Consider the following 12,331-nt stretch of genomic DNA (forward strand, 5'->3'; position numbering starts at 1 on the left):
CTAATGGCACTATTTGGCATTTCTGATCAATGATTAAGAATCAAATAGAACAATTCCATATCTATTTAGCAAATTCTTAACCAGAAAATGAGCAGAGTTTTGTTGGACCTTTTTTTTAATATAATTTCCAGCTCTCTCTCAGAGAAATAAATTCACAAATGTGCACTCCTGGTTCACAGTTTAAAAGGTACAGAGTGAAGACAGATTTCTGCTTACCCATTGCACATGTGCGTTTGCCTGTATGTTGTTGCAACAGCTTCACAATTTGAGCTTTCTGTGTGGGAGAACAGCGACAGCAGACAACAGCTGGACACTGGCAAGCAAGTTCAACAAATTCATGCTCGTAATATTTCAGACAAACCTAAAAGATACAAACAAAGCAACACTTGAAGGGCAAAGTAAACACCTTATAAATAATAGTTTAAAAATATATAATAAATAGGCATCAGCAATATTTCCGATAACTAGAAATATTGAGCTTCAAGTTTTCCAGCACACCTATTTTTTGTGTCGTATGCAAACTTAGTGATGGGGTGGTGAAATGGTGGTGGTCTCCAGAGCAAGGGGTCATGGACTCAGGATATGGGGTAAGCAATTTCAGACTGAAATTAAAAGAAATTATTTTATTCAGAGGATGATGAATCTGTGGAATTTTCTACCACAGAAGGCTGTGAAGGCCAAGCCACTGATATGTGCAAGAAAGAAATGGATAGATTCCTAAAGGCTAAAGACATCAAGGTGCATTGGGAGTGAACAGAAGTATGGTAGTGAAACAAGAGATCAGGCATGATCACTTTGAATGGCTGAGAGGGCTCCATGCTGAATGACTCCTCTTGCTCCTATTTCTAAAATCTAAATTGAGACATAACAGAAGTGTTTGCTGATTCACAAGCCTGTGAATATCACATACTATGGAGTAGGCTCCTAGAGTGTTCAGAGTTAGCAATTCAAAGTCTGTGAATTGGTTTGTGATTTTCAAAAGGTTTACAAATGATATTGACCAGTGTAAACTACACAAAAGTCCAATGTGTGAACTACTATTAGTTGAAAGCAGTAAATTTCATGTAATTAGTTCAAACAAGTGATAAATATGGAATCTTTACCCTACAAATAAATAGCCCATTCAAAGCAACTGGTCTAAATTAGTGTTTAAACTTCACATAAACCTAAAGGGTGGTGATGGCCTATTGGTATTATCACTGGATTATTAATCCAGAGATTTAGCTAATGTTCTGGGGACCAGAGTTCAAATCCTGCCATAGCAGATGGTGGAATTTTAACTCAATAAAATATCTGGATTTAAGAATCCGATGAGCAGGATTATCAGAAAACCCATTGGTGCACCAGATTTGTCACCCTCACCTGGTCTAGCCTACATGATTCCAGATCCACAGCAATGTGGTTGACTTTCAACCATCGTCTGAAATGGCCTGGCAAACCGCTTAGTAGTATTAACTGCTACAAAGTCTCAACAAAGAAATGGGCTATCTGGCACTGACGTAGGCATTGGAAACAATCATGGCAAAAATAGCCTGTCAACCCTGCAAAATTCTCCTTATCTGGGGGCAAGTGCCAAAATTGGGAAAACTGTCTCAGACTAGTATAAATATATGGCTTACTTGTAAAATAGAAGGCTGGCTGCGAGTGTAAATATACTCAGCATTCAGAAGCCTTTGGGGATGCTCCGTTATGCGCGCGCGCGCGCAGATCAAGGTCACGTGGTGCTCCGCTCCGTTGCAGAGCAAGGTCATGTGATACTCTTGCATACGGAGGTGCGTGAGGAGGTCACATGATACTGTTTCTCGCCCCGGAAGCGTGCAGAGCGGTCACGTGATGCTCCGTTTCGCGGGCCAAGGAGGTCACGTGATGCTCCGTTTCGCAGGCCGAGGAAGTCACATGATGCTCCGTTTTGCAGGCAAAAGCAGCTCACGTGTGGTCAGACATTCGGGAATGCGAGGAGGCGGGGAATGGAGGCAGATCAACAGCCAATGAGAAGATAATTCTACCTCAGTGTTTGTATGACGTTTTTTATTGTATAAAAGACTGGGTCAGGGACAGAACGAGGTCTTACTTTTTGAACTGGCACACTTGGTAGTTTGTCAGGAAAAAAAGGTTTAGACCCAGAGCTCTGAATGCTTTGTCCACTTACTGTTTAAAATAAATTAAGAGTGTGAGACTGAATATCTTCTCCTATAGCTTCATTTAAAAGAACACGCAGGACACGGCTCACACATAAAAGAAAATAAGTTGGTAGATTGAGCCAAAAGTCTTACACTAGTCAAGCAACAATCTGACGCAAACATCTTCACAGAATATATTGCCTTAGACATAATCATAACTAGATACGTTCAGAGTATACAGTCAGGAGAGAGTTGCCCTGTGAATCCTCAACATTGACTCTGAACCTCATGAAGTCTCATGGCATTTAGTTAAACATGAGTAAGGATCTGCAGCAGGTGATGAGGGAACCAACAAGAAACATACTTGACCTCATCCTTACTAATCTGCCTCTTGCAGTGCATCTGTATTGGTAAAAGGTACCACCACACAGTTCTTGTGGAGACAAAGTCCTGCCTTTCCATTGAGAATACCCTTCATCATGTTGTGCGGCATTATCATCTTGCTAATGAACTTTGAACAGATCCAGAAACTCAAGACTGGGCATCCATGAGATATTGTAGGCCATCAACAGCCACAGAATTGTACTCCAGCACAATCTGAAACTTCATAACTTGGCATATCCCACACTCAATCATTACAATCAAGCCCAGGGATCAATACTGCTGCAATGGAGAGTGCAGGAAGACATATCAGCAGTACCAGGCATACCGAATTCTAATGTGTCAATCTGGAGAACCTACCAAACAGGACTGCTTGCCTGGCAAACTGCATAAGAAGCAAGTGATAGACAGACTAAGTGATCCCACAAACAGACTTCAGTCATGAATGGTGATACTGAAAAAGGTGGCTTCACAAATATCCCCATCCTCAAGAGTCCATAGCATCAATGCAAAAGATAAGGCTGAAGCATTCACAATTGTCTTCAGCCAGAAGTGCTGAGTGGATGATCCATCTTGGCCTCCTTCAGTGGTCCCAGAATCACAGATGCCAGTCTGCAGCCAATTCGATATCATGTTGGGTGAATCAAGAAACAATTGAAAGGACTGGATACTGCAAAGGCTATGGGCATTGACAGCATTCCAGCAACTTCTGAGGATGTGTGCTCCAGAGCCTGCCGCATCCTTAGCCAATACAGTTACAATATTGGCTTCTATCTATTAATGTGGAAAATTCTCCAGATACATACTGTACACAAAAGGCAGGACAAATTCTACCCAGCCAATTACTGCCACACATCCTCAGTCTACTCTTGATCATCAGAAAAAGTGATGGAAGGTATCAGCAGTGTTCAAGCAGCACCTGCTTAGCATTAACCCGCTAAGTGATGCCCAGTTTGGGTTCTGCCAAGGTTACACAGCTCCTGACCTCATTACATCCTTGGTTCAAATATGAAAAAATGAGCTGAATTCCAGAGCTAAGGTGAGAGTGACAGCTCTTGACATCAAGATCATACTCAACTGAATATAACATCAAGGAGTCCTAACAAAACTGGAATCAATGAGAACTGGGGACAAACTCTCTGCTGGTTGGATTCATATCTGGTACATAGGAAGATGGTTGTGGTTATTGGAGGTCAGTATTCTTCTCAGCTCAGGACATCTCTGCAGGAATTCCCCAGAGCTGTGTCCTTGGCCTAACCATCTTCAGCTACTTCATCAATGACAATAACACCATTAAATTGTCAGAAGTGAGGATATGTTCAGCACCATTGATGACTCCTCAACGACTGAAGCAGTAGGTCCATGCTGAAATGCAACATGATCTGGACAATGTCCAGGCTTGGGCTGACAGATGGCAAGTAACATGTGCCCCACACAAATGCCAGGCAATGACCATTTCCAATAAGAGACAATCTAACCACCACCTCTTGACTTTCAATAGTGTTACCATCACTGAACGGCCCCACTATCAATATCCTGGTTTTACAATTGACCAGAAACTCAACTATATTCACTATAGTAGACACAAGAACAGGTTAGAAGCGAAGAATACTGCAGCGAGTAACTCACTTCCTAACTCTCCATTGCTTGCCCACCATATACAAGGTAAAAACAATGACTGCAGATGCTGGAAACCAGATTCTGGATTAGTGGTGCTGGAAGAGCACAGCAGTTCAGGCAGCATCCAACCCCCAGCACCATATACAAGGCACAAGTCAGAAGCATGCTGGAATATTCCTCGCTCACCTAGAAGGGTGCAGCTCTAACAACACTCTAGCTGCTTGACATAATTCAGGCCAAAAAAAATCTGTTTGGTTACACCACATCCATAGGCATCCATTGCCTCTACCACCAATGTTCGATAGCAGCAGTGGATAGTATCTACAAGATGTACAGCAGAAATTCACTAGGGACCCTTAGACTGCACCTTCCAAGATCATGACCACATTCATCAAGGGGACAGGGGTATCAACACGAGTTCAATGAAGAGTTCAGGAAGGCATACCTAAAAATTGAGGTGTCAACTTTGTGAAGCTACCTAAAAGGACTACTTGTGTGTCAAACAGCATAAGCAGCAAGTGATAAAACCAAGCAATCCCACAATGGATTACAGTCATGAATGGTTGTGAACAATTAAACAACTCACTGGAGGAGGCAGCTCCACCCATTCTTAATGATGCAAGGGCTAATGGGCAGCAGATTCATGACAACACCACCACCTACAAATTCTCACCATCACCATTCTTTCACCATCACTGGACCAAAATGCTGGAATTCCCTCCCTCATGGCATTGAGAGTCCATCTACTGCACGTAAACTGCAGCAGTTCAAGATGACAGCTCACTATAAAGGGAAAGTAGGGATGGGGGAATAAATCTACTAGGAGAAAGTGAGGACTGCAGATGCTGGAGATCAGAGCTGAAAATGTGTTGCTGGAAAAGCGCAACAGGTCAGGCAGCAGCCAAGGAGCAGGAGAATCGACGTTTCGGGCATGAGCCCTTCTTCAGGAAGGCTCATGGGGCCAGGAGTGCTGGCCAGGAGTGAATTAAAAAGCGACCATATGATGTGGGAGCAAACAAAGGCTCCATCGAATCTGTTCCACCATTTAATTAATGAGATTATGTCAGACCAGATAATCTTCAACTTCACTTTCCAGCCTGACTCTTGTAATCTTTGATCTCTTCACTGATTAAAAGTCTATTTATCTCAGCCCTGAATACCCATGACTCAGCCTTGACAGCCCTCTACAATAAAGAATTCTACAGATTCTACCCTCAGAAGAAATTCCTCCATCTGTCTGAAATGGGTGACATGTTATTCTGAGATTATGCCTGCTTTTCCTAGATTCTCTCACAAGGTGAAAACAACCTCTCCACATTTACCTGCCAAGTCCTCTGAGAAACTTACATATTTAAATAAGGTTTCCTTCTAAGCTCTAAAATGCAGATAAGTCCAACCCACTCAATGTTTCCTCAAAGACAATCTCTCCGTATCTGGAATCAACATAGCAAACCTTCTCCAGACTGCCTCCAAAGTCAGAATGTCTTTCCTTCGATAAGGGAAAGCAAACTGTTCACAGTATTCCAGCTGTGGTCTGACTAGTACCTCGTGATAAAACTATACAGTCTCCCTACTTTTATACTCCATTTCTTTGAAATAAAAGCCAACATTCCATTTACCTCCCCTATTATCCATCAAACTAGATGCTAGTCTTTTGTGATACATTAACGATGACTCCCAAACCCCGCCCACCTATTTTTATGTCTGTGAAAACTTCGCAACAGTGCTTTCATTTGATATTCAAGTTATTAATATATTTTGTAAATAATTGTGGCCCAGCATTTGTCCATGTAGCATTCCACAAGTTACAGTTGCCATTATGAAAACATTCCCTTTCTCTCAACTCTGCCCACCATTAATTTGCCAATCCACTTACTAATATACAATCCTAAAATGATGGGCTTTTACCTTAATTAAACTTATGTGCAGTAACTTACTAAACACCTTTTGGAAATTCAAATATATCATATAATCTGCTTTTGTCTATCTATTATGCTTGTTACCTCAGAGAATTCTAATAAATCAACTGGGCATGATTTCCTCCTCATGAAGCCATGCTGACACTGCTCCATTACACTTTGCATTTATAAGTGCATTGCTATTACATTCTTTATACTGGACTAAAAAATGTGCCCACTGACAGATATTAAGCTAATTGGCCTATAGTTAGCTGTTTTTTGATGCCTTTTGAATAAGATTGCTCTACCATCTCTGTAGCTACTTCCTTTAATTCCTGCAACCAATCAGTTCCAGGGCACTCATCAGCCTTTAGCTTCATTTGCTACCTTATTAACAGTAGGAATACTCTTGAGTACTAGTTATTGCATATATTGCTCCCCTCTTTCAGCTCCTTCCTTATTTAGTATCTTTGGAATGCTATCAGTGCCCTCTTGTGTGAAGACTGATACAAAATACTTATTCAACTCCTTTGCCATTTGCTGGTTCTCTGTTTTTATTTTCCTAATCTTCTTCTCATGTTCATCATTGGCCCCTCTTATTTTTTAATATATTTAAAAGCTCTAACTGTTTTAATGTTACTTGACAGCTTGCCCCTATGTTTCAACCTCAAGTGTTTAGCTAACTTCCCCATACATTGTGGTAAAAGAAGCTGAAATGTAATTAGACTTCAGTCTTAAAAGCAGATAGCTATTCCTGAAAGATATTTCAAAAATGATCTGTTTTTCCAGATAGTGCTTTGTTAGTTGCAGTTTTATGCTTATTTTAGTTACACCATATTTCTAATCTCGAATAAGAAAGGTTTCTAAAATGTATGTTGCAAGGGAGGAGAAACAGAAAATACCTCACCCATGTTTTTTGAGCATCTCTACTGTCATCAAATCTATGAACTGAAAATTTAGAGTACTAACAATTCACTTCTAGTATAGTGGTGTCATCTTAATGATGTACTCCGAATGTGGTTACTACTTATTTAGAAGCTGATTTTCTTTATCATGCGATGCAGGTCTCTAAACAATCAATACAATCTAATAACCATACAATAATCAGGAATATCTTTATAACAATTGTCAAACCCTCTATTTAAGTTTATTTATGCCTCTAGCACAGTAACTTTAAATAAGTTATTTCAATGGTACTGAAGTGGTGTCTTTTCAAGAACAAAGCCACAAGAAGATCATGGCTTTGCCACTCTATTACTGCAGCCTTTTCCAGCCATTAAACCCTGCGGAAAAAGTGTTAAAGTCAATTCCTGACTCTGGGGCATCTGATTTCTTCCACCCCCTCCATTAGCAGTCACATCTTCAGATGGCCCTAAACTATAGAAAAATGCTGTCCCTAAACCTCAGGGTCTCATGCTCCTCCTTCAAAACATTTTTTAAACCAACCTTTTGGTTGGTAAGCCTTTGAACACTTAATCCCAGTTTTCCGGTATGGGATCAAATTTTGGGAAATAATGCTCCTCTGCTGCACTTTGGTATACTTAAATACCTTCCAAATATTACATAAATACAATTTGTTGTCTTGCAGGATGGATTAGTAATTTCTAGAAGCGTTGTGGGATATTTTCTTTGCGAGAAAGGTACATTTCCCTCATTACAGACCTTCTCAAGCTGAAGAATATAGTCTCTGAATTGAACATTTGATCACTGAAAGTCATCGAGAATTCTGCTTTCTCATTTAACTGTTTCAATGAATCTCAATTATCCAGTTCTGTGTAACCCTGATATCACACATACAACTTTATAAAGTGAATGCAAGTGTTAGAATATTTTAAAAACTGATTATTCCATATATTGTAACAGCAACTTGCATTTATTATGGTAATGGCACCATATAAAAGATCCCAAACTGCTTCATGGGAACATTATGGTACAAAACCTGACACCAAACCATGGTAATTGATATTAAGAAAGTTGGCTGAAAGCTTTGTCAAAGAGTCAGACTTTAAGGAAAGTCTTAAAAGTGTAAACAATGGTAAGCATTGGAAAGGTGCGAACAGGGAATTCCAAAGCTTGCAACGGAAACCAGGGTGAGCAATGGTGGAGCAGTTAAAATCAGGAATTCTCCAAAAGTCCAGAATTAGGTCTCTGTTAGGACAGCAATTTGCAAAAAGACAACCTAAATAAAGTTACAGTTATCTAACTATTGTTCATTAGGAATTTAAAAACTCAAAAGGTTCATTGATTCAACAATATACCAGTGTTCCAATATCTTTGCACAACATTCCTTGGAAAGTTGTAAACCTTTACCTCTAAAGAATCTCCTGATATAACCAGTGTACAGTCATGTTTCCTTCTGAAAGCATTCAACTCTAAATGAGCTTCACCACGATTCATTACCTGCAAAGACAAATCTTTCATTGATTTGCTCAGTAAAGATAATACGATGCTAGAACGTAATGAAGCAACAATGCACAATTTATCCTAGTCAGAAAAGCAAATCTAGCGTTCAAAAGTTTATGTTGAAAAATATAACTGTGGAAATTACAATATCATACATAAGCAAACCATTTCATCTTTGAATGCAGTGGATGTTTGAGTATTTCTTGAATAAATGCTTTTGATGTTGACTAGAAGTTTAATAATCAAAACTTGGTTCACTTAATTCAAGTAGATGATAGTATAACAGAAAATGCTACTTCCTCAAATGAAGTTATTTTCATTTGCCACTATGTAGTAGAAGTTCGTTTAGGGCATTAAACAAGCATTCCGACATAGTAGTGTCTCTCATTCTGAGCCAGGAAGCTCGGCTTTAAATTTCACCTGTTCTAGAGGTATGTAATAACATCTCTGAAAAAGTTGAATAGAAAATATCTTCATCGTCCAACTTGGAGTCATAGAGATGTACAGCATGGAAACACACTCTTCGGTCCATCTCACCCATGCCAACCAGATATCTCAACCCAATCTAGTCCCACCTGCCAGCACCCGACGCATATCCCTCCAAACCCTTCCTATTTATAAACCCATCCAAATGCCTTTCAATTGTACCAGCCTCCTCCACTTCCTCTGGCAGCTCATTCCATACACCTACCACCCTCTGTGGAAAAGGTGCCCCTTAGGTCCCTTTTACATCTTTCTCCTCTCACCCTAAACCTATACCCTCTGGTTCTAGATTCCTCCACCCCAGGAAAAGGACTTTGCCTATTTACCCTATCCATGCCCCTCATAATTTTGTAAACCTCTATAAGGTCACCCCTCAGCCTCCAACATTCCAGGGAAAATAGCCCCAGCCTGTTCAGCCTCTCCCTATAGCTCAAATCCTCCAACCTGACAACATCCTTGTAAATCTTTTCTGAACCCTTTCAAGTTTCACAACATCTTTCCGATATGAAGGAGCCAAAATTGCACGCAATATTCCAACAGTGGCCTAACCAATGTCCTGTACAGCCACAACATGACCTCCCAACTCCTGTACTCAATACTCTGACCAATAAAAGAAAGCATACCAAATGCCTTCTTCACTATCCTATCTGCCTGCAACTCCACTCCAAGGTCTTTTTGTTCAGCAACACTCCCTAGGACCTTACCATTAAGTGTATAAGTCCTGCTAAGATTTGCTTTCCCAAAATGCAGCACCTCATATTTATCTGAATTAAACTCCCACTGCCACTTCTCAGCCCATTGGCCCATCTGGTCCAGATCCTGTTGTAATCTGAGGTAACCCTCTTCACTGTCCACGGCACCTCCAATTTTGGTGTCATCTACAAACTTGCTAATTGTATTTCTTATGCTTGCATCTAAATCATTTATGTAAATGACGAAAAGTAGAGGATCCAGCACTGATCCTTGTGCCACTCCACTGGTCACAGGCCTCTAGTCTGAAAAACAATCCTCCACCACCACCCTCTGTCTTCTACCTTTGAGCCAGTTCTGTATCCAAATGGCGAGTTCTCCCTGTATTCTGTGAGATCTAACCTTGCTAACCAGTCTCCCATGAGGAACACTGTTGAATGCCTTACTGAAGTCCATATAGATCACATCTACCGCTCTGCCCATATCAATCCCCTTTGCTACTTCTTCAAAATGCTCAATCAAGTGTGTGAGACATGATTTCCCACGCACAAAACCATGTTGACTATCCCTAATCAGTCCTTGCCTTTCCAAATACATGTATATCCTGTTCCTCAGGATTCCCTTCAACAACTTGCCCACCACTGACGTCAGGCTCACCAGTCTATAGTTCCCTGGCTTGTCCTTACTACCCTTCTTAAAGACTGGCACCACAGTAGCCAACCTCCAGACTTCCGGCACCTCACCTGCGTCTATCGATGACACAAATATCTCAGCAAGAGGCCCAGCAATCACTTCTCTAGTTTCCCACAGAGTTCTAGGGTACACATGATCAGGTCCTGGGCACTTATTCACCTTTATGCATTTCAAGATATCCAGCACTTCCTCCTCTGCAATATCAACGTTTTGCAAGGTATCATCTATTTCGCTACTTTCTATACCTTCCATATCCTTTTCCACAGTAAATACTGATGGAAAATAATAGTTTAGTATCTCCCACATTTCCTGCAGTTCCACACAAAGGCTACCTAGCTGATCTCTGAGAGGCCCTATTCTCTCCCTAGTTATCCTTTTGTCCTCAAAACTCTTTGGATTCCCCTTAACTCTATCTGCCAAAGCTATTTCAAGTCCCCTTTTTGGCATGCTGATTTCCGTCTTTAGTATACTCCTACTGTCTTTGCACTCTAAGGATTCACTCGATCTATTCTGTCTATACCTTACATATGCTTCCTTCTTTTTCTTAACCAAAGCCTCAATTTCTTTAAGTCATCCAGCATTCCCTAAACCTACCAGCCTTTCCTTTCACCCTAACAGGAATATACTTTTTCTGGATTCTTGCTATCTCATTTCTGAAGGGTTCCTATTTTCCAGCCGTCCCTTTACCTGCGAACATCTGCCCCCGTTCAGCTTTTGAAAGTTCTTGCCTAATAGCGTCAAAATGGCCTTTCTCCAATTTAGAACTTCAACTTATAGATCTGGTCTGTCCTTTTCCATCACTATTTTAAATCTAATAGAATTATGGTCGCTGGTCCCAAAGTGCTCCCCCACTGTCGCCTCAGTCACCTGCCCTGCCTTATTTCCCAAGAGGAGGTCAAGTTTTGCACCTTCTCTCATAGGTACATCCACATACTGAATCAGAAAATTTTCTTGTGCACACAAATTCTTCTCCATCTAAACCTTTAACACTATGGCAGCCCTAGTCTATGTTCGGAAAGTTAAAATCCCCTACCATAACCACCCTATTATACTTACAGATAACTGAGATCTCCTTTCAAGTTTGTTTCTCAATTTCCCTCTGACTTTGGGGGAGGGGGGTCTATAATACAATCCCAATAAGGTGATCATCCCTTTCTTATTCCTCATTTCCACCCGAATAACTTCCCTGGATGTATTTCCAGGAATATCCTCCCTCAGTACAGCTGTAATGCTATCCCTTATCGAAAATGCCACTCCCCTACCTCTCTTTTCTCCCTTTCTATCCTTCCTGTAGCATTTGTATCCTGGAACATTAACCTGCCAGTCCTGCCCATCCTTGCACCATGTTTCTGTAACTGCTATGGTATCCCAGTCTCATACTCCTACCCATGCCCTGAGTTCATCTGCCTTCCCTGTTAGGCCCCTTGCATTGAAATAAATGCAGTTTAATTTATTAGTCATACCTTGCTCTTGCCTGCCCTGACTGTTTGACTTACTTCTGTTCTCAACTGTACCAGTCTCAGATTGATTTCTTTCCTCTATCTCCCTGGGTCCCAAACCCCCCACCTCCCTCCATCACCCACCAACACCACGCCCCCCTCAACCTTACAACTTTAAATCCTCCTGAGTAGCTCTAGCAAATCTCCCTGCCAGTATAGTAGTCCCCTTCCAACCACTGTTCACTGCACAGCATAAGTTGTATTGCAGCTAACTCACTGCTACCCTCTACTGGATAGATTTCATGATGCCCTGTATCACAGATTTATTTGTTTATTAATGTACCAACAATGTCTTCCCCTGCTGCACTCTATGAAAACACTCATCTTCCCGATGTTATTGAAAGCATTTTCTGAAGATGACCATAAGAAGAAGGAACACGTGTACGTCATTCAGTCCCATGAGCCTGCTCTGCCATTCAATAGGATGACGACTGATCTGACATTCCTCATGTCCATTTTCCTGCCTGGCCTTTTCCCTGTAACCCTTGATTACCCAACTGATAGTACAGCACAGGAACTGGGCCATTGGCCTACCATATCTGTG

General features: G+C 41.1%; 1 protein-coding gene across 2 annotated transcripts in view; it reads right to left on the minus strand.

Annotated features, from left to right (window-relative positions):
* atp9b (ATPase phospholipid transporting 9B) overlaps positions 1-12,331 on the minus strand; it is a 344,153-nt gene that overhangs the window by 15,937 nt on the left and 315,885 nt on the right. For both annotated transcript variants that reach the window (XM_072570843.1, XM_072570844.1), the window contains exons 21-22: positions 8,330-8,419; positions 217-361 (exon numbers count right to left, since the gene is read on the minus strand). In XM_072570843.1, the coding sequence (XP_072426944.1) occupies positions 217-361; positions 8,330-8,419 (235 nt within the window). The remainder of the gene's footprint in view (positions 1-216; positions 362-8,329; positions 8,420-12,331) is intronic.

This window comes from Chiloscyllium punctatum, chromosome 5, assembly GCF_047496795.1.
Source record: "Chiloscyllium punctatum isolate Juve2018m chromosome 5, sChiPun1.3, whole genome shotgun sequence".
In the NCBI taxonomy this organism is placed as follows: Eukaryota; Metazoa; Chordata; class Chondrichthyes; order Orectolobiformes; family Hemiscylliidae; genus Chiloscyllium; species Chiloscyllium punctatum.